General features: G+C 41.0%; 1 protein-coding gene across 1 annotated transcript in view; it reads right to left on the reverse strand.

The window, feature by feature from the left end:
- The window catches only part of LOC129533393 (proton-coupled amino acid transporter 1-like), a 48,181-nt gene extending 24,695 nt beyond the window's left edge, over window positions 1-23,486 (reverse strand). Inside the window, exon 1 of the mRNA XM_055386249.2 lies at window positions 23,269-23,486. Coding sequence (XP_055242224.1) covers window positions 23,269-23,413 — 145 coding nt within the window. The 5' untranslated portion in view covers window positions 23,414-23,486. The remainder of the gene's footprint in view (window positions 1-23,268) is intronic.
- Window positions 23,487-24,295: the final 809 nt, after the last annotated feature.

Genomic DNA, 24,295 nt, shown 5'->3' on the forward strand with positions numbered 1-24,295 from the left:
ACTAAATTGAAATTTAGGGGACCTGAAATAACTCGGCCTCTACCCCTAAGTATTTAGGTCACTTTACTTCCCTGAACTTTATATGCCTCATCTATAAAATGCGGATATACTCTTTACCTGCTAGAAGGTAGGGGCTGGATCTGATGGTCTCTGAAAGTCTACAATCATAAAACACTAACCACTTGGAACTAATTTTTATCAAAAATAGAAAAAAAAAACCCACTGCTTTTAAGGGACATAAGGCAGAGGAAACATTAGTGCCATGTTACTCCAATACTTAAAAAGCCTTTAATCATATCTCATTGCCTACAGGAAAGAGTTACAAACTTGAGCCTGGGATTCAAAGTCCGTAGTATTTCAGGTCCGGTGGTTCTAACTGTCTGGCCTGGTTACAATGCTGAGAGTATTGTTCCTCCCTCTGTCTCCACCTTCCTGTGCCTGATGTTGTAACCATTCCAGAGAATGTCTGAAGCATGCAATACACCTTCAAACTTCATGACTTTCCATGTGCTGTTCCCTCTGCTAAGAAGGCTCTTTCCCTCCCTTTGTAATCTGTGATATTTCTGTTTATTGTTCAAGTTCCTGAGGCTCCTATAATGCCTCCTGTCCCCTGGTAATAATTAATCCTCCTTTTGAGTTTCTTTTTCTTTTAATTTTTTTTTTTATTATTTAAGTTCTAGGGTACATGTGCACAATGTGCAGGTTTGTTACGTATGTATACATGTGCGATGTTGGTGTGCTGCACCCATTAACTCGTCATTTGCATTAGGTATATCTCCTAATGCTATCCCTCCCCCCTCCCCCCACCCCACAACACCCCGGTGTGTGATGTTCCCCTTCCTGTGTCCAAGTGTTCTTATTGTTCAATTCCCACCATTGAGTGAGAACCTGCGGTGTTTGGTTTTTTGTCCTTGCAATAGTTTGCTGAGAATAATGGTTTCCAGCTTCATCCATGTCCCTACAAAGGACATGAACTCATCCTTTATTATGGCTGCATAGTATTCCATGGTGTATATGTGCCACAATTTCTTAATCCGGTCTGTCATTGATGGACACTTGGGTTGGTTCCAAGTCTTTGCTATTGTGAATAGTGCCGCAATAAACATATGTGTGCATGTGTCTTTATAGCAGCATGATTTATAATCCTTTGGGTATATACCCAGTAATGGGATGGCTGGATCAAATGGTATTTCTAGTTCTAGATCCTTGAGGAATTGCCACACTGTCTTCCACAATGGCTGAACTAGTTTACAGTCCCGCCAACAGTGTAAAAGTGTTTCTATTTCTCCACATCCTCTCCAGCACCTGTTGTTTCCTGACTTTTTAATGATCGCCATTCTAACTGATGTGAGATGGTATCTCATTGTGGTTTTGATTTGCATTTCTCTGATGGCCAGTGATGATGAGCATTTTTTCATGTGTCTGTTGGCTGCAGAAATGCCTTCTTTTGAGAAGTGTCTGTTCATATCCTTCACCCATTTGTTGATGGGGTTGTTTGTTTTTTTCTTGTAAATTTGTTTGAGTTCTTTGTAGATTCTGGATATTAGCGCTTTGTCAGATGAGTAGATTGCAAAAATTTTCTCCCATTCTGTAGGTTGCCTGATCACTCTGACGGTAGTTTCTTTTGCTGTGCAGAAGCTCTTTAGTTTAATCAGATCCCATTTGTCAATTTTGGCTTTTGTTGCCATTGCTTTTGGTGTTTTAGACATGAAGTCCTTAGCCATGCCTCTGTCCTGAATGGTATTGCCTAGGTTTTCTTCTAGGGTTTTTATGGTTTTATGTCTAACATTTAAGTCTTTAGCCCATCTTGAATTAATTTTTGTATAAGGTGTAAGGAAGGGATCCAGTTTCAGCTTTCTACATATGGCTAGCCAGTTTTCCCAGCACCATTTATTAAACAGGGAATCGTTTATCCATTTCTTGTTTTTGTCAGGTTTGTCAAAGATCAGATGGTTGTAGATGTGTGGTATTATTACTCAGGGCTCTGTTCTGTTCCATTGGTCTATATCTCTGTTTTGCTACCAGTACCATGTTGTTTTGTTTACTGTAGCCTTGTAATATAGTTTGAAGTCAGGTAGCATGATACCTCCAGCTTTGTTCTTTTGGCTTAGGATTGTCTTGGCAATGCAGGCTCTTTTTTGTTTCCATATGAACTTTAAAGTCGTTTTTTTCCAATTCTGTGAAGAAAGTCATTGGTAGCTTGATGGGGATGGCACTGAATCTATAAATTACCTTGGGCAGTATGGCCATTTTCACAATATTGATTCTTCCTATCCATGAGCATGGAATGTTCTTCCATTTGTTTGAGTCCTCTTTTATTTTGTTGAGCAGTGGTTTGTAGTTCTCCTTGAAGAGGTCCTTCACATCCCTTGTAAGTTGGATTCCTAGGTATTTTATTCTCTTTGAAGCAATTGTGAATGGGAGTTCACTCATGATTTGGCTGTCTGTCTGTTATTGGTGTGTAAGAATGCTTCTGATTTTTGCACATTGATTTTTTACCCTGAGACTTTGCTGAAGTTGCTTATCAGCTTGAGATTTTGGGCTGAGATGATGGGGTTTTCTAAATATACAATCATGTCATTTGCAAACAGGGACAATTTGACTTCCTCTTTTCCTAATTGAATACCCTTTATTTCTTTCTCCTGCCTGATTGCCCTGGCCAGAACTTCCAACACTATGTTGAATAGGAGTGGTGAGAGAGAGTATCCCTGTCTTGTGCCATTTTTCAAAGGGAATGCTTCCAGTTTTTGCCCATTGAGTATGATATTGGCTGTGGGTTTGTCATAAATAGCTCTTATTATTTTGAGATACATCCCATCAATACCGAATTTATTGAGAGTTTTTAGCATGAAGGGCTGTTGAATTTTGTCAAAGGCCTTTTCTGCATCTATTGAGATAATCATGTGGTTTTTGTCTTTGGTTCTGTTTATTTGCTGGATTACGTTTATTGATTTGTGTTTGTTCAACCAGGCTTGCATCCCAGGGATGAAGCCCACTTGATCATGGTGGATAAACTTTTTGATGTGCTGCTGGATTCAGTTTGCCAGTATTTTATTGAGGATTTTTGCATCAATGTTCATCAGGGATATTGGTCTAAAATTTTCTTTTTTTGTTGTGTCTCTGCCCGGCTTTGGTATCAGGATGATGCTGGCCTCATAAAATGAGTCAGGGAGGATTCCCTCTTTTTCTATTGATTGGAATAGTTTCAGAAGGAATGGTACCAGCTTCTTGTTGTACCTCTGGTAGAATTCAGCTGTGAATTGGTCTGGTCCTGTACTTTTTTTGGTTGGTAGGCTATTAATTATTACCTCAATTTCAGAGCCTGTTATTGGTCTATTCAGGGATTCAAAATCTTCCTGGTTTAGTATTGGGAGGGTGTATGTGTCCAAGAATTTATCCATTTCTTCTAGATTTTCTAGTTTATTTGCATAGAGGTGTTTATACTATTCTCTGTTGGTAGTTGTATTTCTGTGGGATTGGTGGTGATATCCCTTTTATCATTTTTTATTGCATCTATTTGCTTCTTCTCCTTTTCATCTTTATTAGTCTTGCTAGCAGTCTATCAATTTTGCTGATCTTTTCAAAAAACCAGTTCCTGGATTCATTGATTTTTTGAAGGGTTTTTTGTGTCTCTTATCTCCTTCAGTTCTGCTCTGATCTTAGTTATTTCTTGCCTTCTGCTAGCTTTTGAATGTGTTTGCTCTTTCTTCTCTAGTTCTTTTAATTGTGATGTTAGGGTGTCAATTTTAGATCTTTCCTGCTTTCTCTTGTGGGCATTTAGTGCTATAAATTTCCCTCTACACGCTGCTTTAATTGTGTCCCAGAGATTCTGGTATGTTGTGTCTTTGTTCTCATTGGTTTCAAAGAACATGTTTATTTCTGCCTTCATTTTGTTATGTAGCCAGTAGTCATTCAGGAGCAGGTTGTTCAGTTTCCGTGTAGTTGAGTGGTTTTGAGTGTGTTTCTTAATCCCAAGTTCTAGTTTGATTGCACTGTGGTCTGAGAGACAGTTTGTTATAATTTCTGTTCTTTTACATTTGGTGAGGAGTGCTTTACTTCCAACTATGTGGTCAATTTTGGAATAAGTGTGATGTGGTGCTGAGAAGAATGTATATTCTGTTGATTTGGGGTGGAGAGTTCTGTAGATGGCTATTAGGTCCACTTGGTGCAGAGCTGAGTTCAATTCCTGGATATCCTTGTTAACTTTCTGTCTCATTGATCTGTCTAATGTTGACAGTGGGGTGTTAAAGTCTCCCATTATTCTTGTGTGTGAGTCTAAGTCTCTTTGTAGGTCTCTAAGGACTTGCTTTATGAATCTGGGTGCTCCTGTATTGGGTGCATATGTATTTAGGATAGTTAGCTCTTCTTGTTGAATTGATCCCTTTACCATTATGTAATGGCCTTCTTTGTCTCTTTTGATCTTTGTTGGTTTACAGTCTGTTTTATCAGAGACTAGGATTGCAACCCCTGCCTTTTTTTGTTTTCCATTTGCTCGGTAGTTCTTCCTCCATCCCTTTATTTTGAGCCTATGTGTGTGTCTGCACGTGAGATGGGTCTCCTGAATACAGCACACTGATGGGTCTTGACTCTTTATCCAATTTGCCAGTCTGTGTCTTTTAATTGGAGTATTTAGCCCATTTACATTTAGGGTTAATAGTGTTATGTGTGAATTTGATCCTGTCATTATGATGTTAGCTGGTTATTTTGCTCATCAGTTGATGCAGTTTCTTCTTAGCATCAATGGTCTTTACAATTTGGCATGTTTTTGCAGTGGCTGGTACCAGTTGTTCCTTTCCATGTTGAGTCCTTCCTTCAGGAGCTCTTTTAGGGCAGGCCTGGTGATGACTAAATCTCTCAGCATTTGCTTGTCTGTAAAGGATTTTATTTCTCCTTCACTTATGAAGCTTAGTTTGGCTGGATATGAAATTCTGGGTTGAAAATTCTTTTCTTTAAGAATGTTGAATATTGGCCCCCACTCTCTTCTGGCTTGTAGAGTTTCTGCCAAGAGATCAGCTGTTAGTCTGATGGGCTTCCCTTTGTGGGTAACCCGACCTTTCTCTCTGGCTGCCCTTAACATTTTTTCCTTCATTTCAACTTTGGTGAATCTGACAATTATGTGTCTTGGAGTTGTTCTTCTCGAGGAGTATCTTTGTGGCATTCACTGTATTTCCTGAATTTGAATGTTGGCCTGCCTTGCTAGGTTAGGGAAGTTCTCCTGGATAATATCCTACAGAGTATTTTCCAACTTGGTTCCATTCTCCCCATCACTTTCAGGTACACCAATCAGACGTAGATTTGGTCTTTTCACATAGTCCCATATTTCTTGGAGGTTTTGTTTGTTTCCTTTTACTCTTTTTTCTCTAAACTTCTCTTCTCGCTTCATTTCATTCATTTGATCTTCAGTCACTGATACCCTTTCTTCCAGTTGATTGAATCAGCTACTGAAGCTGGTGCATTCATCATGTAGTTCTCATGCCATGGTTTTCAGCTCCATCAGGTCATTTAAGGACTTCTCTACACTGGTTATTCTAGTTAGCCATTTGCCTAATCTTTTTCCAAGGTTTTTAGCTTCTTTGTGATGGGTTTGAACTTCCCCCTTTAGCAGGGAGAAGTTTGATCATCTGAAGCCTTCTTCCCTCAACTCGTCAAAGTCATTCTCCGTCCAGCTTTGTTCCATTGCTGGCAAGGAGCTGCACTCCTTTGGAGAGGGAGAGGCTCTCTGATTTTTAGAATTTTCAGCTTTTCTGCTCTGTTTTTTCCCATCTTTGTGGTTTTATCTACCTTTGGTCTTTGATGATGGTGATGTACAGATGGGGTTTTGGTGTGGCTGTCCTTTCTGTTTGTTAGCTTTCCTTCTAACAGTCAGGACCCTCAGCTGCAGGTCTGTTGGAGTTTACTGCAGGTCCACTCCAGACACTGTTTGCCTGGGTATCAGCAGCGGAGGCTGCAGAACAGTGGATATTGCTGAATAGCAAATGTTGCTGCCTGATCGTTCCGCTGGAAGCTTCGTCTCAGAGGGGTACCCGGGCGTGTGAGGTGTCAGTCTGCCCCTACTGGGGTGTGCCTCCAAGTTAGGCTACTCGGGGGTCAGGGACCCACTTGAGGAGGCAGTCTGTCTGTTCTCAGATCTCCAGCTGCGTGCTGGGAGAACCACTACTCTCTTCAAAGCTGTCAGACAGGGACATTTAAGTCTGCAGAGGTTTCTGCTGCCTTTTGTTTGGCTATGCCCTGCCTCCAGAGGTGGATGGAGTCTACAGAGGCAGGCAGGCCTCCTTGAGCTGCGGTGGGCTCCACACCATTTGAGCTTCCTGGCCGCTTTGTTTACCTACTCAAGCCTGAGCAATGGTTGGCGCCCCTCCCCCAGCCTCACTGCCACCTTGCAGTTCGATCTCAGACTGCTGTGCTAGCAATGAGTGAGGCTCTGTGGGCGTGGGACCCTCCGAGCCAGGTGCTGGATATATTCTCCTGGTATGCTGTTTGCTAAGACCATTGGAAAAGTGCAATATTAGGGTGGGAGTGACCCAATTTTCCAGGTGCTGTCTGTTACAGCTTCCCTTGGCTAGGAAAGGGAATTCCCTGACCCCTTGCGCTTCCCGGGTGAGGTGATGCCTCACCCTGCTTTGGCTTATGCTCAGTGGGCTGCAGCCACTGTCCTGCATCCACTGTCTGACAAGCCCCAGTGAGATGAACCTGGTACCTCAGTTGGAAATGCAGAAATCACCTGTCTTCTGCGTCACTCATGCTGGGAGCTGTAGACTGGAGCTGTTCCTATTCGGCCATCTTGGAGCCACCTCCCCTTTTGAGTTTCTATAACACCAGTCCTCATCCACATCACAGAGACTCTCACATGGAATGTGAGTTGGTGTGTGTGCATCAGCGTTTCCATGAAGCTAGGGATTGTGGCCAAATCATGTCAGGATTTCTTGTACCTGGTACTCTGTCTTCAAGACATAGTGGTAGATGGGCTGTGATAAGGATGAGGTCATGCTTGGAAACCAATTATGACATAGGAAACACTCAGTGAATACTTACTGTTATTCTTTCTTATTTATTATTATTATTATTTTTGAGACAGAGTCTTGCTCTGTCACTCAAACTGGAGTGCAGTGGCACAATCTGGGCTCACTGCAACCTCCACCTCCTGAGTTCAAGCAATTCTCATGCCTCAGCCTTCTTAGTAGCTGGGATTACAGGTGTGCACCAACACGGCTGGTTAATTTTTGTATTTTTACTAGAGATGGGATCTCACCATGTTGCCCAGGCTGGTCTCGTACTCCTGACCTCAAGGGACCTGCTCACCGTGGCCTCCCAAAGTGCTGGGATTACAGGCGTGAGCCACTGCACCTGGACTTATTCTTCCTCCTTCTTCTTCTTACTATTATTATTATTATCATACATATATATATATTTTGGCACAATCTTGGCTCACAGCAACCTCCACCCTCCCGGGTTCAAGCATTTCTTCTGCCTCAACCTCCCAAGTAGCTGGGACTGCATGTGTGCACCACCATGCCCGACTAATTTAGTAGAGATGGGGTTTCACCATATTGGCCAGGCTGGTCTCGAAGTCCTGACCTTGTGATCCACCCGTCTTGGCCTGCCAAAGTGCTGGGATTACAGGCGTGAGCCACCATGCCCGGCCTCCTCTTATTATTATTAATGATGGGTATAAACTACTCAGAAAGTGAAATCCAAGTTACCCCATTATATTTTTCTAAGTCTTTATTCTTTATAAATTAGATCAAGAATGTGGATTTCTGTTCTTTAGGGCCATTGACTTACAGTAGCCAAATATTAATTAGGGGTCACACACAAGAAAAAAGAAGTATGTTGGTTTAGACTTTTTATTTAAAGAAAATAAAAATTTTCTTTAAATATGAATGGGATTAAATATGAATGGGATAAACATGAATGGGATTGCATTTCCAAGGGGAAGGTAATAACTTAGTGAGTCTCTTCTATGTGACAAGCACTGTGCTAAGCTCTGTACTTGGGTTTATATTGTTTGACTACAACCCTAGGAAACAGGCACTGTTATCCCATTTTACAGGTAAGGAAGCCGAGCCTTTGATAGGTTAAGCAATATTCCCAAGTTCTTGAAGCTAGCAAGTGAGGAACATGAACTTGCACCCAAGTCTCAATGACTTCAGAAGTCACACTCTTAAGCATTCTGTAAGGGCTCAGCTAGGCCACCTCTCCTTTCATCTGAGTTCTCTGTGACCCACCATCACTGTTAGTGATGTGAATTGTGTGCCATAAGCACTCTGGACAGAGCAGCATCAGTCCACATGGACTTCTCTGTAGGCCTGGTAAAATTAATAGCAATTACCACCCAATTTTGTTTGTGGAGTTTATAAAGCACTTTCATTCCCGATACTGCACATGATTGTTATACCAGCTCCTGGTTCCATGTAGACAGCTCTCAGCTGAAGCTCACACTTAAAACTTCCCACCTCTGCCTTTAAGGCCCAAACATTCTCTGTTGTATTCACCCCATGCATACACACGGAGCCCATTCCCAGTGAGGATGTTAACATAAGAGCACAAAGCGGGGAGCGGAACAAAAAGGGTTTATGTGCCTGAGAACGTGAGTGCTTTTGGAAAGTCAAGAAGGTGAGCAAAAGGCAGAAGAAGCTGCTAGCCACTCTATAGTGATATTCCACTCACCACCCTTCTCAAATATTCCCACATCTTGCCTGACTTACTGAGAAGTGGTAAGAATGTCAAGTGGGCAGGGCGCAGTGGCTCACGCCTGTAATCCCGCACTTTGGGAGGCCAAGGTGGGTGTTCAAAACCAGGGCCAACATGGTGAAACCCCGTCTCTACTAAAAATACAAAATTAGCCAACCATGGTGGTGCATGCCTGTAGTCCCAGCTACTGGGGAGGCTGAGGCGGGAGAATCGCTTGAATCCGGGAGGCAGAAGTTGCAGTGAGCCGAGATCACGCCATCCCACTCCAGCCTGGGCAACAAGAGCAAAACTCCAACTCAAAAAAAAAAAAAAAAAAAAAAGTCAAATGATCTGTGGCCTCCAGATTTAACTAAAATTATTACATGTGGCTGGGCACAGTGGTTCATGTCTATAATCTCAGTGCTTTGGGAGGCCGAGGTGGGAGGATCGCTTGAGTCCAGGAGTTTGAGAACAGCCTAGGCAATGTAGTGAAACCCCGTCCCTACAAAATATTATAAGAATTAGCCAAGCATGGTGGCATGTGCCTGTAGTCCCAGCTACTCAGGAGGCTGAGGTGGGAGGATCACTTGAGCCCAGGAGGTTGAGGCTATAGTAAGCCAAAGTCACACCACTGCACTTCAGCCTGGGTGACAGAGTGAGACCTGTCTCAAAAGAAAAAATTATACATGGACAGTCGTTGGATTAACTGACCCAGCAACCATTGCCCCTTGAGTTAACAGGAATCACCCTCTACCTCTGCCTCCAAGTAGCTTTGCGTCCCATGGGTAAGGACTATCATCATTATTATAATTTTTGTTATGGAAAATGGCAATTAGAATGTACAAGCTGGTGTCTTTGCAGGAGTTCTGTTTCTATGCTCAGCCCACCAGGAAGAGCACCATCCCAATTTCAGGTGTAAGGTGACCCGCAGTAATGCAGGTGTGTGGGCTGAAATATAATTTTGGATTCCTTTTGCTTGGGGTGTTAAGAAGAAAGTATCATATGTATCAGAATATATAGCAGCTCCTGAACAAAGGATGGAAAAGGAGTAGATATTGTACTGGAACCAGAACTGAAGAAACCTGTTTCCTTATTTGTGGCTTGAGATGGTTGTCTAGAAAAAGCTCCAATTGCTCATCCTTTATTCCAGCCCCAGCTGCTCATGATCTGTGATTCTGTGTTCCAGTGTGGTAATGTGGGACCATCAGCTCCCTATGATTCAGTCTTGTTAAAAGAGAACTAAAAGGAAAACTGTTTAAAAAGAGCAAGAGGGGAAGACCAGAGAAGAATTTGAGTGGGAAATGAATTGGTCTGGGAGCTGGTGGGTGCAGGTGCAAGCCCTGGCTTTGGAATTTAACACATGCTCTTGGACAATCATGTCACTTCTAGCCCTTGGCTTCATTATCTGTGCACGGATGTGGGCACCACTTCAAATTGAGGAGAAAATTATGATCACTTTATTTTGAAATATTTCAGACTTACAGAAATGTTGGAAGAATAGTACGAAGAATTTCCATATGCTTTTTGCCAGTTCCCCAAAGATTAGCACATTTGCTTTATTATATTCTCCTTCTCGTCTGCATGTGTGTATTTTAATGTGTGTGTGTATATATATATATATGAGTGTGTGTGTAAATATATATATATGTAACTTTTTTTTTTTTTTTTTGAGACAGAGTCTTACTCTATCACCCGAGCTGAAGTGCAGTGGTGCGATTTCGGCTCACTGCAACCTCCATCTCCCAGGTTCGAGCGATTCTCTTGCCTCAGCCTACTAAGTAGATGGGATTACAGATGTGTACCACCACACCTGGCTAATTTTTGTATTTTTAGTAGAGACAGGGTTTCACCATGTTGTCCAGGCTGGTCTCGAATTCCTGACCTCAGGTGATCTGCCCACCTCGGCCTCTCAAAGTGCTGGGATTATAGGCGTGAGCCACCGTAATGTACATATATATTTATATCCCCATACATATATGTTTGAGGGATGTGTGTATTTTTTCTGAGCTATGTAAGAATAACCCTGATTTATTTTAAATACTTTGTTCTTTTTGTGATTTAATTCGAAAGGTTCAGAGGATAAGAAATATTTGAAAACCACTGCTAAACTCCTTTTAGTGCTGACTTTTAGTAATTTTTCTCATGCTGGATTAAAATAGCTGTAGCTCCCAAATATGCTGATGAGGCCATACCCGATTAAATAGTAATTTTAAATATGAACATCATAGTGTGTAAATAGGGTGACTTGTTGGCAGGGATTGTCATACAGAGATTTTCAGTTCCCTCATTTTACAGATGAATAAAATGAGACCCACTGAAAAGAGAAGATTTGCCCAACATTCCACAGCTTTCTATCAGATATTTTCTCTAGCACATTAGCATATTTTGCATACACATAGTAAGGGATCATGAAGCAAAATAATAATAATCATTGTTTACTTTGTGCCTGGCAATGTGCTAATCATTTTGCCTTCCTTGTTTCTTTGAGTTGTTACAACATCCATGCTTCGTAGGTATTATAATCCCCGTTTTACAGATGAGAGTGAGTCTCAAAGAGGTTTTTATTTATTTATTTAATTTCTGACTTTTAAATTTAGGGGGTACATGTGCAGGTTTGTTACATGGGTATATTATTATGATGCTGAGGTTTAGGGTATGAACGATCCCATAACCCAGGTAATGATCTTAGTACCCAATCGGTGGTTTTTCAACCCTTGCTCCCCTTGCTCCCCCGTCTAGTAGTTCCCAGTGTCTACTGCTCCCATCTTTATGTCCATGAGTACCCAATGTTTAGCTCCCACTTATCAGTGAGAATATGTGGTATTTGGTTTTCAGTTTTTGAGTTAATTTGCTTAGGATAATAGCCTCCAGCTACATCCATGTTGCTGCAAAGAATATGATTTCATTCTTTTTATGGCCGCATAGTATTCCATGTGGTATATGTACCACTTTTTTAAAATCCAATTCACAACTGATGGACATCTAGGTTGATTTCATGTCTTTGCTATTGTGAACAGTGCTGTGTTGAACATATGCATGCATGTGTCTTTTTGGTAGAATGATTTATTTTCCTCTGGTATATACCCAGTAGTGGGATTGCTGACTCGAATGGTAGTTCTATTTTTAGTTTTTTGAGAAATTTACAAACTGCTTTCCACAGTGACTGAACTAATTTACATTTCCACCAACAGTGTATAAGTATCCCCTTTTCTCCACAGCCTTGCCAATACCCGTTTTTTGTTTTGTTTTTTTACTTTTTTATAATAGCCGTTCTGACTGGTGTGAGATGGTAGCTCTTTGTGGTTTTGATTCGCATTTCTCTGATTAGTGATGTTGAGCGTTTTTTCATGTTTGGTGGCCACTTGTAATGTCTTCTTTTGAGAAGTGTCTGTTCATGTCTTTTGCCTACTTTTTAATGGGGTTATTTAGTTCTTTTGCTTGTTGAATTATTCAAGTTCCTTATACATTCTGGATATTAGATCTTTGTTGGATGCATCGTTTGTGAATATTTTCTCCCATTCTGTAGGTTGTTTGTTTATCCTGTTGACAGTTAATTTTGCTGTGCAGAAGCTCTTTAGTTTAATTAGGTCTCACTTGTCAATTTTTGTTTTTGTTGTAATTGCTTTTGAGGGCTTAGTCATAAATTCTTTGTCAAGGCCAATGCCTAGAATGGTATTTCCTAGGTTTTCTTCTATGATTTTTATAGTTTCAGGTCCTACATTTAAAGCTTTAATCCATCTGGAGCTAATTTTTGTATATAGTGATAGGTATGGAGTCCAGTTTTATTCTTCTGCATATGTTCTAGCCAGTTATCCCAGCACCACTTATTTATTGAATAGGGAGTCCTTTGCCCATTCCTTAATTTTGTCAACTTTGTCAAAGATCCGTTGGTTGTAGGTGCGTGGCTTTATTTCTGTGTTCTCTGTTCTGTTCTATGGGTCTATGGGTCTGTTTTTGTACCAATACCATGCTGTTTTTGTTACTGTAACCTTGTAGTGCAGTTTGAAGTCAGGTAATGTGATACCTCCACCTTTTTTCTTTTTGCTCAGGATTGCTTTGGCTACTTGGGCTCTTTTTTGGTTCCAGATGAATTTCAGAATAGTTTTATCTAATTCTGTGAAAAATAAAATTTGTAGTTTATGGGAATAGCATTGAATCTGTATATTGCTTTTGGCAGTATGGTCATCTTGACTCTTTAAATCTGTGAGCATGGAATGTTTTTCCATTTGTTTGTGTCATTTATGATTTCTTTCAGCAGTTTTGTAGTTCTCCTTGTAGAAACCATTCACCTCCTTAGTTAGATCTGTTCCTAGGTATTTTATTCTTTTTGTGGCTATTGTAAATGGAATTGTGTTCTTGATTTGGCTGTCAGCTTAAACATTATCAATGTATAGAAATGCAACTGATTTTTGTACATTGATTTTGTATTTTAAAATCTTCTAAGAGCCTTTTGGCAGTCTTTAGGGTTTTCTATGTGTAGAATCATATAGTTGGCAAAGAGAGATAATTTGACTTATTTTCCTATTTGGATGCCTTTTATTTCTTTCTCTTGTCTGATTGCTCTGGCTAGGACTTCAATACTATGTTAAATAGGAGTGGTGAGAATGGGCATACTAGTCTTGTTCCAGTTCTTAAGGAGAATGCTTTCGGCTTTTGCCCATTCAGGATGATGCTGGCTGTGGGTTTATCACAGATGGCTTTATTATTTTGAGACATATTCCTCCGATGCCTAGTTTATTGAAGGTTTTAAATTATGAAACAATGTTGGATTTTATCAAAAGCTTTTTCTGCATCAATTGAGATGATCATATGGTTTTTATGTTTAATTCTATTCTATTTATTTGGTGAATAACATTTATTGGTTGGTGTGTGCTGAACCAACCTTGCATCCCAGGAATAAAGTCTAGTTGATCCTGGTGAATTAATCTTTGATGTGTGCTGTACTTGATTTGCTAGTATTTTGTTGAGGATTTTTGTGTCAATGTTCGTTAGGGATATTGGCCTGTAATTTTCTTTTTTCATTGTGTCTTTGCCAGGTTTTAGTATCAGTATGATACTGACTATATAGAATGAGTTAGGGAGGAGTCTCTCATCAATTTTTCGGAATAGTTTCAGTAGGATTGGTACCAGCTATTCTTTGTACATCTAATAGAATTTGGCTGTAAATCCATCTGGTCTAGGGTCAAATAAAACCAACCATTTCATTGGTTGGTAGGTTTTTCTGAATGCTGGTTCAATTTTGAAGTTCATTGTTGGTCTGTTCAGAGTCTCAATTTCCTTCTGAATAAATCTTGGATGGTGTTTTGTTTCTAGGAATTTATCAGTTTCCTCTAGATTTTCTAGTTTGTGTATGTAGAGGTGTTCATAATAATCTCTGAGGATCATATGTATTTCTGTGGGATTGGTTGTAATTTCACCTTTATTATTTCTGATTGTGCTTATTTGGGTCTTCTCTCTTTTTCATTATTAATCTTGCTAGTGGTCTATCAATCTTGTTTATCCTCTCAAAAAATCAACTTTTGGCTTCATTGATCCTTTGTATGGATTTTTGGGGTCTCAATATTGTTTAGTTCCATTCTGATTTTAGTTATTTCTTTTCTTCTGCTAGCTTTGGGGTTAGTTTGTTTCTGTTTCTCTAGTTCCTCTAGGTGCAATGTTAGAGTGTTAATTTGAGATCTTTCTAGCTTCTTGGTGTAGGCATTTAGTGCTAAAAACTTTCCTCTCAACACTGCTTTTGCTGCACCCCAGAGATGTTGCTATGTTGTGTCACTGTTTTCATCTATTTCAAAGAATCTTTTGATTTCTGCTTTAATTTTGTTGTTTACCTGATATGGTTTGGATTTGTGTCCCCACTTAAATCTCATGTTCAATTGTCATCCCCCCAGTGTTGAATGTGGGGCCTGGTGGGGGTGATTAAATCATGAGAATGAATTTCTCATGAATGGTTTAGTACCATCCCCTTGGTACTATTCTTGCAATAATGAGTTAGTTCTCGTAAGATCTTGCCATTTAAAAGTGTGTGGCACCTCCCCCTGCTCCCAGCACCAAGCTTGTGCTCTTTCCGTGTGACCTGCCTGCTCCAGCTTTGTCTTCTGCCATGAGTAAAAGTTCCCTGAGGCCTCCCCAGAAGCAATGTACAGCCTGTAGAACCATAAGCCAATAAAACCTTTTTTCTTAAAAATTACCCAGTCTCAGGTATTTCTTTATAGCAGTGCAAGAATGGGCTAATACATTACCCAAAAGTCATTTAGGAGCAAGTTGCTTAGTTTCCATGGAATTGTGTGATTTTGAGATATCTTCTTGGTATTGATTTCTATTTTTATTCCACTGTGGCCCAAGAGTATGCTTGGTATAATTTCTGTCTTTTAAAGTGTATTGAGACTTGCTTTATGGTCAAGCATGTGGTTGATCTCAGAGTATGTGCCATGTGCAGATGAGAAGACTGTATATTCTGTGGTTGTTTGGTGGATTATTCTGTAGATGTCTACAAGGTCCAATTGGTCAGGGGTCAAATTTAAGTCCAGAATTTGTTAGTCTTCTCCTTACTGTAAGACAGACAGTAAGATGATCTGTCTTACACTGTGAGTGGGGTATTAAAGACTCCCACTATTACTGTGTGGCTAAGTGTTTTCATAGGTCTGGAAGTACTTGTTATATGAATCCAGGTGCTCCAATATTGGGTGTGAATGTATTTAGGATAGTAAGTCTTCTTTTTGAATTGAACTCTTTATCATTATGTAATTCTCTTCTTTGCCCTTTTTTTACTGCTGTTGGTTTTAAGTCTGTTTTATCTGATATTAGAATAGTGATCCTTGCTCTTTTATGTTTTCTGTTTGTGTGATAGACCTTTCTCCATCTCTTTACTTTGAGCCTATGGATGTCCTTACATGTGAAATGGGTCTCTTGAAAACAGTAGATGTTTAAGTCTTAATTTTTAATCCAACTTCCCACTTTGTGCCTTTTAAGTGAGGTGTTTAGACCATTCACATTCAAGGTTAATATTGATAGGTGAGATTTTGATCCTGTCATGATGTGAGCTGGTTACTTTGTAGCCTTGATTGGGTAGTTGCTTTATAGGGTCTGTGGGCAATGTAGTTAAGTGTGTTTTTGTGGTAGCTAGTATCATTCTCTCATTTCCATGTTGAGAACTCCCTTAAGGATTTCTTGTGAGGCTGGTCTAGTGGTAACAAATTCCCTTAGTGCTTGCTTTTCTGGAAAATATTTTCTTTCTCCTTGGCTTATGAAACTTAGTTTGGTGGAATATGAAATTCTTGGTTCGAATTTCTTTTCTTTAAAAATGCTGAAAATAGGCCCCTAATTACTTCTGGCTTGTAAGGTTTCTGCTGAGAAAACTACTGTTTAACCTAATGGGGTTTCGCCTTTGTAAGTGATCTGATTCTTCTCTAGCTGCCTTTAAGATTTTTTCTTTCTCATTGACCTTGGAAAGTCTGATGACTGTGTGTCTTGTATAGTATCTTGTAGGGGTTCTCTGAATTTCTTGCATTTGCACATAGACTTCTCTAGTGAGATTGAGGAAATTTTCATTGACTATGTCCTCAAATATGTTTTCCAAGTTGCATACTCTCTCTCCTTCTCTCTCAAGAATGCCGAGTTGTAGGTTTGGTCTCTTTACATAAGCCCATATTTCCCAAAGGCTTTGTGCAGTTTTTAAATTCTTTTATTTTTGTGGGACTGAGTTGATTTGAAAGACTGGTCTTTAAGCTCTGAAATTATTTTTTCAGCTTGGTCTAGTTTGTTATTAAGGCTTCCAACTGTATTTTGAAATTCCTGTAGTAAATTTTTCAATTCCAGAATAATTTAGTTCCTTCTTAAAATGGCTATGTTGTCTTTCAACTCTTGAATTGCTTTACTGACTTCCTTGGGTTGAGTTGCTACTTTCTTTTAAGTCTCTCCCTCTCTTTCTCTTTTTTTTTTTTTTGAGATAGGGTGTTGCTCTGTCACCCAGGCTGGAATACAATGGCAAGATCATGGCTTACTGTAGCCTCAACCTCCCTGGCTGAACAATCTGCCTGCCTTGGCCTCCCAAAGTTCTGGGATTACAGGTATGAGCCACTGCACCCAACACCTCTTGAATCTCATTCAGCTTTCTTGCCGTTCTATATCCGTCATCTCAGACATTTTAATCTAGTTAGGATCCTTTGCTGGGGAGCTAGTGTGAACCTTTAGAGATAAGAAAACCATTAGAGGTAAGAAAATGCTCTGGCTTTTCTCATGCTGATTCCTTCTCATCTTAGGGGGCTGGTGTTTCTTTATCTTTTTGAATTTGCTGTTATTTGGATGGGGCTTTTTGTTTCTGTGTTCTTTTTTACTCTTGGGGGTTTGACTGTAGTATACATTGTGTATAGTTGATTGGCTTCATTTCTGGGTGCTTTTAGAGGGCCAAGACTCTGTTTGGCTTCCTTAGTTTTGGTTATTTACCTACATTGGGTTTTACAGATGTGGCTTGGTGAAGAAATTTATCTTTGGTAGTACAGTTCAGGCTGCAACCCAGTAGATAGTGCTTAAGAGTGAGGGCTTACAGATAGGCTGTTACTCAACTGCGTGCCTCTTTTGTGTTTCAGTGCCTTTGCAGCAGCACTCTAGGAAAGGGGGATGAGAGGGTAAAAGATGATCCCTTCAACAAGTCTCTTCCTGGGCATTAGGAGTGCCCCCTCCAATCACTGGTGCTGCACATGCATTTCCTTAGCCCCAGGAAGGGCCCTGGCAGTGTGCACACCTTCCTCTCTTGGGATGGCTTGAGCTGAAGGTTAGGTCACCAGGAAACCTGCAGGTCCCTAGAAACCTGCAGGTCCTCTGAGCTTGGCAGAGTCAGAGCAGGCTGTGAAGTATGTCTGTGGATTCAGAGAGATTTTAAAACAGCTGTCCAAGATCCAATAGCTTGAAAGGATGAAAAAAAAAACAGTATTCAAATCCATGCCTGTCAGGCTCCAGAGCCAGTGCTCTTTATCTACCCCATGCACCTTCTTCACTCTGCATAGGGGATGGGGGCACTCATTCTATCTCAAAACTTACCACTTCAGTACCTTCAAAGGCAAAGACAGTTGTCCCAAAGAACAGGGACTAGGTCTTCCAGTTTGCCACTAGGGGCAGACTGCTGGCGTCTGGGATTTCTTGAAAGAGAAACACAGGAAAAATGGTAATGGCTACCTTAAAACTGGACTTGAGAAAACCCAGTGGAAATAAAGCAAAAAGTGAAACAGCCAGCTAGCAGAGCTCCACAATGGGCTGAACTTTCTGCTGACCTTCATCCTTTGGTGGGTGGACTTTGTTTCTTTAAGAAGACAGCAGCAGCAGGAAACTCTCAGGCTCAGAGGGGAACTGAGAGTGAGAGAGGCTCAGTTCTAGTGTGTCCAGAATTGGTTCCTTCTGGTGGGTTCTTGGTCTTGCTGACTTCAAGAATGCAGCCATGGGCCCTCGCGGTGAGTGTTACAGTTCTTAAAGATGGTGTGTCCGGAGTTTGTTCCTTCAGATGTTCAGATGTGTCCAGAGTTTCTTCCTTCTGGGGGTTCGTGGTCTTGCTGACTTCAGGAGTGAAGCTGCAGACCTTTGCAGTGAGTGTTACAGCTCTTAAAGGTGGCGCATCCAGAGTTGTTTGTTCCTCCCAGTGGGTTCATGGTCTTGCTGACTTCAGGAGTGAAGCTGCAGACCTTTGCAGTGAATGTTACAGCTCATACAGGTAGTATGGCCCCAAAGAGTAAGCAGCAGCAAGATTTATTGTGAAGAGCAAAAGAACAAAGCTTCCACAGCTTGGAAGGGGACCCGAACGGGTTGCTGCTGCTGGCTCTAGTGGCCAGCTTTTATTCCCTCATTTGGCCCTACCCACGTCCTGCTGATTGGTCCATTTTTACAGAGTGCTGATTGGTGCGTTTACAAACCTTTAGCTAAACACAGAGTGCTGATTGGTGTGTTTTTACAGAGTGCTGATTGGTGCGTTTACAAACCTTTAGCTAGACACAGAGCACTGATTGGTGCATTTACAATCCTTTAGCTGAACAGAAAAGTTCTCCAAGTCCCCACCTGATTAGCTAGACACAGAGCACTGATTGGTGCATATTTACAGAGTGCTGATTGGTGTGCTTACAAACATTTAGCTAGACACAGAGCACTGATTGGTGCATTTACAATCCTTTAGCTAGACAGAAAAGTTCTCCAAGTCCCCACCTGATTAGCTAGACACAGAGCACTGATTGGTGCATATTTACAGAGTGCTGATTGGTGTGTTTACAAACCTTTAGCTAGACACAGAGCGCTGATTGGTACATTTACGATCTTTTAGCTAGACAGAAAAGTTCTCCAAGTCCCCACCCAACCCAGAAGCCCAGCTGGCTTCACCTCTCATTAGGGCCACACAAGCATTTAAACCTCAGTTTCTCCATGTATATAATACAGTGGGGTGTTGGGTCTGGGGATGAAAGTTGGCCTTCTGCCCTCTGCCGTTCTCTGGAGCCAATTTTTGGGGTCAATGAGAGAATGAGAATGCTGGATGACCAGAGATGCTTAGGAAAGGAGAAGGAAGGTCCTTAGAAATCCTCTGGTCTGATGCTTCATTTTACGCCTGGGAACCTGAAGCCCAGGAAGGCTAACAGTGATTATCATAATAAAGTTCCTCCTCTAATAAGATAATATAAGCAGTGAACATTTTTTAGGTTCTTGTGATGGGCCAGGCACTGTGCTAGTGCTTTAAATGCGCTGTTTACTTCTCGCCACAACCCTACAAAGCAGGGATTATTATCTTCATTTTAAGGATAAGGAAATCGAGGCTCACGGTCACTCTAGCTTTAGGTTCTCCTTCCATAAAGTAAGAAAGTTGAACTAAAACAGCATATCTTCAGTCATTTATTGTATTTTTCTCATCAAGTCAGTGTTTTTTTTGTTTTTGTTTGCTGCTGCTGTTGTTTTTTGAGACAGAATCTCACTCTGTCACCCAGGCTGGAGTGCAGTGGTGCGATCTTGGCTCACTGCAACTTCTGCCTCCCGGGTTCAAGTGATTCTCCTGCCTCAGCCTCCCAAGCAGCTGGGACTACAGGCACACACCACCACGCCTGGCTAATTTTTGTTTCACCATATTAGCCAGGCTGGTCTTGAACTCCTGACTTGTGATCTGCCCGCCTCGGCCTCCTAAAGTTCTGGGATTACAGGCATGAACCACCGTGCCCGGCCAAGTCAGTGTTTTAACATTAGATTAATTTTACAAAGAAGCATTATGATGCAATTCTCTCATTTCCATTAATAGAAGAGAATATACATACATACTACAAATATGTAATTAAGAAAACAAACATTGTATGTCCCCTCCCCAAATTTATTACATACACCACCAGAAGCATGGAAATGCACCTTGAAAAACCACTGAATTAAATGACTTGTAAGTCCAGCCCTATCTCTGCTTCTGTAAGAATGCAGAATTCTGGAGTCTGACGAGGACTGACAGCTGGAGAACAATGCTTTTAAAGAGATATCAGCCATGGAAAGAAACACCAATAAAAATCCACTTGCAAACAGGATGACCTACAGGATATTTATAGCAACTGGTTTCCAGGAAGGATTTGTTTGTTTGTTTGTTTTTTCTGAGAACAGTTAGAAACTTTTCCAACCAGGGGAGTAGTAAGTGAATGACTTCCTGGAGTGAAACGTGGTGAGGGTGATTTTTTTTTTCTTTTCTTTTCTTTCCTCTTTTTTTTTTTTTTTTTCTTTGAGACAATGTCTCACTGTGTTGCTCAGGCTGGAGTGCAGTGGTGTGATCATGGCTCGTTGCAGCGTCAACCTCCCAGGCTCAGGGTGATCCTCCCACCTCAGCCTCTGAAGTAGCTGGGACTACAGGTGCATGCCACTACGCCTAGACAATTTTTTGTGTTTTGGGTAGAGACAGGGTTTTGCCACGTTTTCCACTCTGGTCTTGAACTCCTGGGCTCAAATGATCCACCAGCCTCAGCCTCCCAAGTGCTAGGATTACAGGCATTCATGAACCACTGCATCTGGTTGGGGTGGAGGGGATAGATTTTCATTGTTGCTCAGGCGGGAGGGCCCTCAGGAGGCAAAGACTATCTGAGGAGTCTGCATCAAGCCTCCTTTTACTTACATTGCTTTTGACTATCAAAAAGAAGAAACAGTGGCAACTATTTGATCTCATTTCTTGATCTCCAAAACACTGATAACCAAGTGTTCAACAGGCGTTTTGGTCTCCTCACATTATTGAGGGCATGGAAACCACAACATACATGTACAAAGTGCTTTGGAGCTTTTGACTCAAAATGTGGGCTGTGAACCAGCAGCATCAGCATTACCTAGAGGCTTGTCAGGAATGCAGAATCTCAGGCCCCACCCTGGACCTCCTGACTCAGAATCTGCATTGTAACAAGGCCCCCAGGAAATTTGTGTGCACATCAGACTTTGAGTAGTTCGATTGCGCTGGTCCAAAGGCCACACTCTGCAAAGCAAGGATTCACAGCATCTCTGTACTTGGCTGATCAGCCAAATCAGCTGGGGAAATGTATTTCTACAGGAAGTTTCCTGGGTTCTGAATTCCACAGATTCAGATCCAAGACAACCAAAGCAGAGCCTGGGAATCTGTTATTAAGCAAAATCTCAAGGTGATTCTGATGCTCATCCAGGTTTTGGGGAAATAACAGCTTGCATTTGTTTAGGGAGCACTCACTATATACCAGGCAGAATCCTAAGCCCTTTACATGAATAAATCCATTTGATTTTAACAATAGGTTTCGGAGATAGGTATTAGCATTGTCTCCTTTTCCACTTAGGAAAATTGAGGCACAGAGATAACTTGCCAAAGTTTGAAATGGTGGAGCTGTAATCAGAATTCTGGTAACTTGGCTCCAGAGTAGAGTTTCTCAACCTTGGCACTCTTGACATTCAGGGCCAGATAATTCTTGGTTGGGAGGGACTGTCCTGTGCATTGCAGGCTATTTTACAGCATCTCTTGCTTCTATCCGCTCTGCCCAGTTGTGACAACGAAAAATATCTCCAGCAATTGCCAAATGTCCACTGGAGAGCAAAGTCATTTCCAATTAAGAACCACTGGTCTAAAGTCTATACTTGTACCCATTCTGCTGACTCTAAGAACTACTGTGTTCTCACTTGTAGTTTTACACCAAAACAGCCTATCAAGAGAGAAGTTATTAGCCTTATTTTAAAAGTGTGACTTATCCAGGGTCACAGAGCTTATAAGTAGCAAAGCTAGGACTCATATTCACATTTCAAACCTATCCGTTGATTCTCATCCATGGTGGGTGTCAGGAGGAAGATTTGTGCCTCATAAATGAGCAAAGCAGAAGGAGAAATATTTACTCCTGATTTATCTTATTTCTTCAAGGCTTTGTCATGGATACCTACAGGATGATCTGCTCAGCAACCATCACCCACATGCCTTAACTGACCTGAACTCCTTCTGTATCAGGTATAGTTTCTATTGGTGTTGCCCCCAACTATAGGAGATTGATCCAGGGGTGGCACCTGACCTGAGCTGAACCAATGAATTCCTTTCCTGAAATTTTGAGACCTGAGAGAACATCAGATTAGTCTCCTTCTGGTGGCTAAATTGTAAAATGTAAAACTCAGAAGCTGTGGACAGAGCCAGCTCACATCAAGAGAGAGGTATAAAGCCAATACACAGAGCCAAACTGAGCAAAGGCTTCGGGAGCCCTAATGGGGGTCCACCCCTGGGTTGGGGTGACCTGCAAAGACTGACTGCCTCAGGATCCTTTTAGGGCTTGACTGTTCCTTGACACCTCCCAGAATCTTTCTAATAGTCTCTTTTTCCCCCAGTTACTTCAACTTGAGTTGAACAAGGGTCCTTAGTACAGTTTTTCCCACGGATAAGAAAATACCTGCTTGTTGAAACAAAACCAAACCAAACCTCCTTCATAGCATTAATATGCTCTAAAAATCTGATGATCTGGGCAAAAACACTGATAACCAAGTTCCTACTATTTTAAATAGGAGAAATTGTGACATGAACATCCACCCCAAATACTCAACCATTTCTTAAGTTGTAACTAAAACAAATAAAATGCCTGTATGTAAGCAACAAACTATGACGTTAGTCTATGAATGCTTAAAACTTGATACTAAACACAAATGAATATGGTTGTCACAAGAAATTGCTTTTGTCTGCAAACATCCTCCACATCCTCTTTGTGGATGCTTGTTCTCTTTCCAAACTGTCTGTGTGGGTCCTAACATTTAACTAAATCTGTAAGGTAAGACAATGTAAGGAATGTCTCAAGATATTTCCCACGGGTTGTTTTGTTAAATATGTTATATTGCATTTGGGGACAGAAATGTAAATATTTCCTATATAAACATGGGGAAAAATTATAATGAGAGAGATATATTCATTCCCCGGAGTTTGGGCATTATGCAGAAATTTTCTGTGTGATAATTCCATATATATGTCAAACAATAGAGACACATATAGGAAAATATACAACAACCTGAACTTTCCCTCTCTAGAGGAAATCATTGACAATCTGGAGGATGTGTTTCCAGGCTTTGTTCTACATACACACACATACACACGCACACCCTTCTCAAGGTGACTGCATGGGGTGGGGAATCTACCTGGAGGAGATGCTGGAGGATGAGGACGAGGCTTCCCAGCGTGAAGACTTTGTTCAGCATCTAGAAGGTAGGCAGCGCACAGAGGCTCTGGAGGAACACCAGCAGCACCAGCAAGGGAAATGTGAACACTGTGTAGATGTGGCATCCACGGTGGGTGTGGGAATCGCCACGCCTCTGCCCTGGCAGTCAGCTATGATCTCATCAGTTGTCTTGATCACCTATGGATAAAAAAGGATGATGTGAACCTTAGCTGCGACCTGCCTGTTCCCATCCCTATGTCCTCCAGCCATTCCTGTCATCTTCAGACCTTAAAAGCACAGCCTCTGGAGATTTTCTCACTGCCAAAAACCTTGTCTCCCAAAATTCCCTTCTTAGTGACTGCTCAGCCTTCAGAGACAATGTTCCCTCCAAACTCCATCAGACCCCTACTCTTATAGCACCAGTCCATTGCCTCAACAGGACTTATCATGCTTTGTCATTTTACACTAGCATGATTATTGCTAAATGTTTATCTTTCCCACTAGAATGTAAGTGTCTGAGGGCAGGAACTTTATCTGATTTGTTCACGGCTGTATTACCAGCACAGTGGCCAGCTCAAGGATAGATATTCAATATGTATTTGTTCAATGAATTAATTCATTCATTGAAAGAGAGTGGTGAAATTCTGAACAGGGACGGAGAGATGACCTAGGCATCTTTTTTTTTCCAAATATGGATTTTGTTTTATGATGGTGAAAATATAAAGAAGCAAATATAAAATATAAAGAGAGAAAAATTATCTTTGGAGACTCTTTACAGAGTTTTTTGTATTGTTTATGATATCAATAACATAAAATAAAATGGAAATAACCAAAATGTCTGTCCTTAAGGACTTGGTGAATAAATTATATATAGTGAGTCCATGATATATCATTAAGCATGAAAAAAAGCAAATAGCATATCAATATCATAGTCTGAAAAATTATTATATATGCATGTTTGAATATTTATGAAAAAAACTGAAAAACTATTCACATAACTTTCGCCT

This window comes from Gorilla gorilla, chromosome 4 (genome assembly GCF_029281585.2).
Source record: "Gorilla gorilla gorilla isolate KB3781 chromosome 4, NHGRI_mGorGor1-v2.1_pri, whole genome shotgun sequence".
Lineage (NCBI taxonomy): Eukaryota > Metazoa > Chordata > Mammalia > Primates > Hominidae > Gorilla > Gorilla gorilla.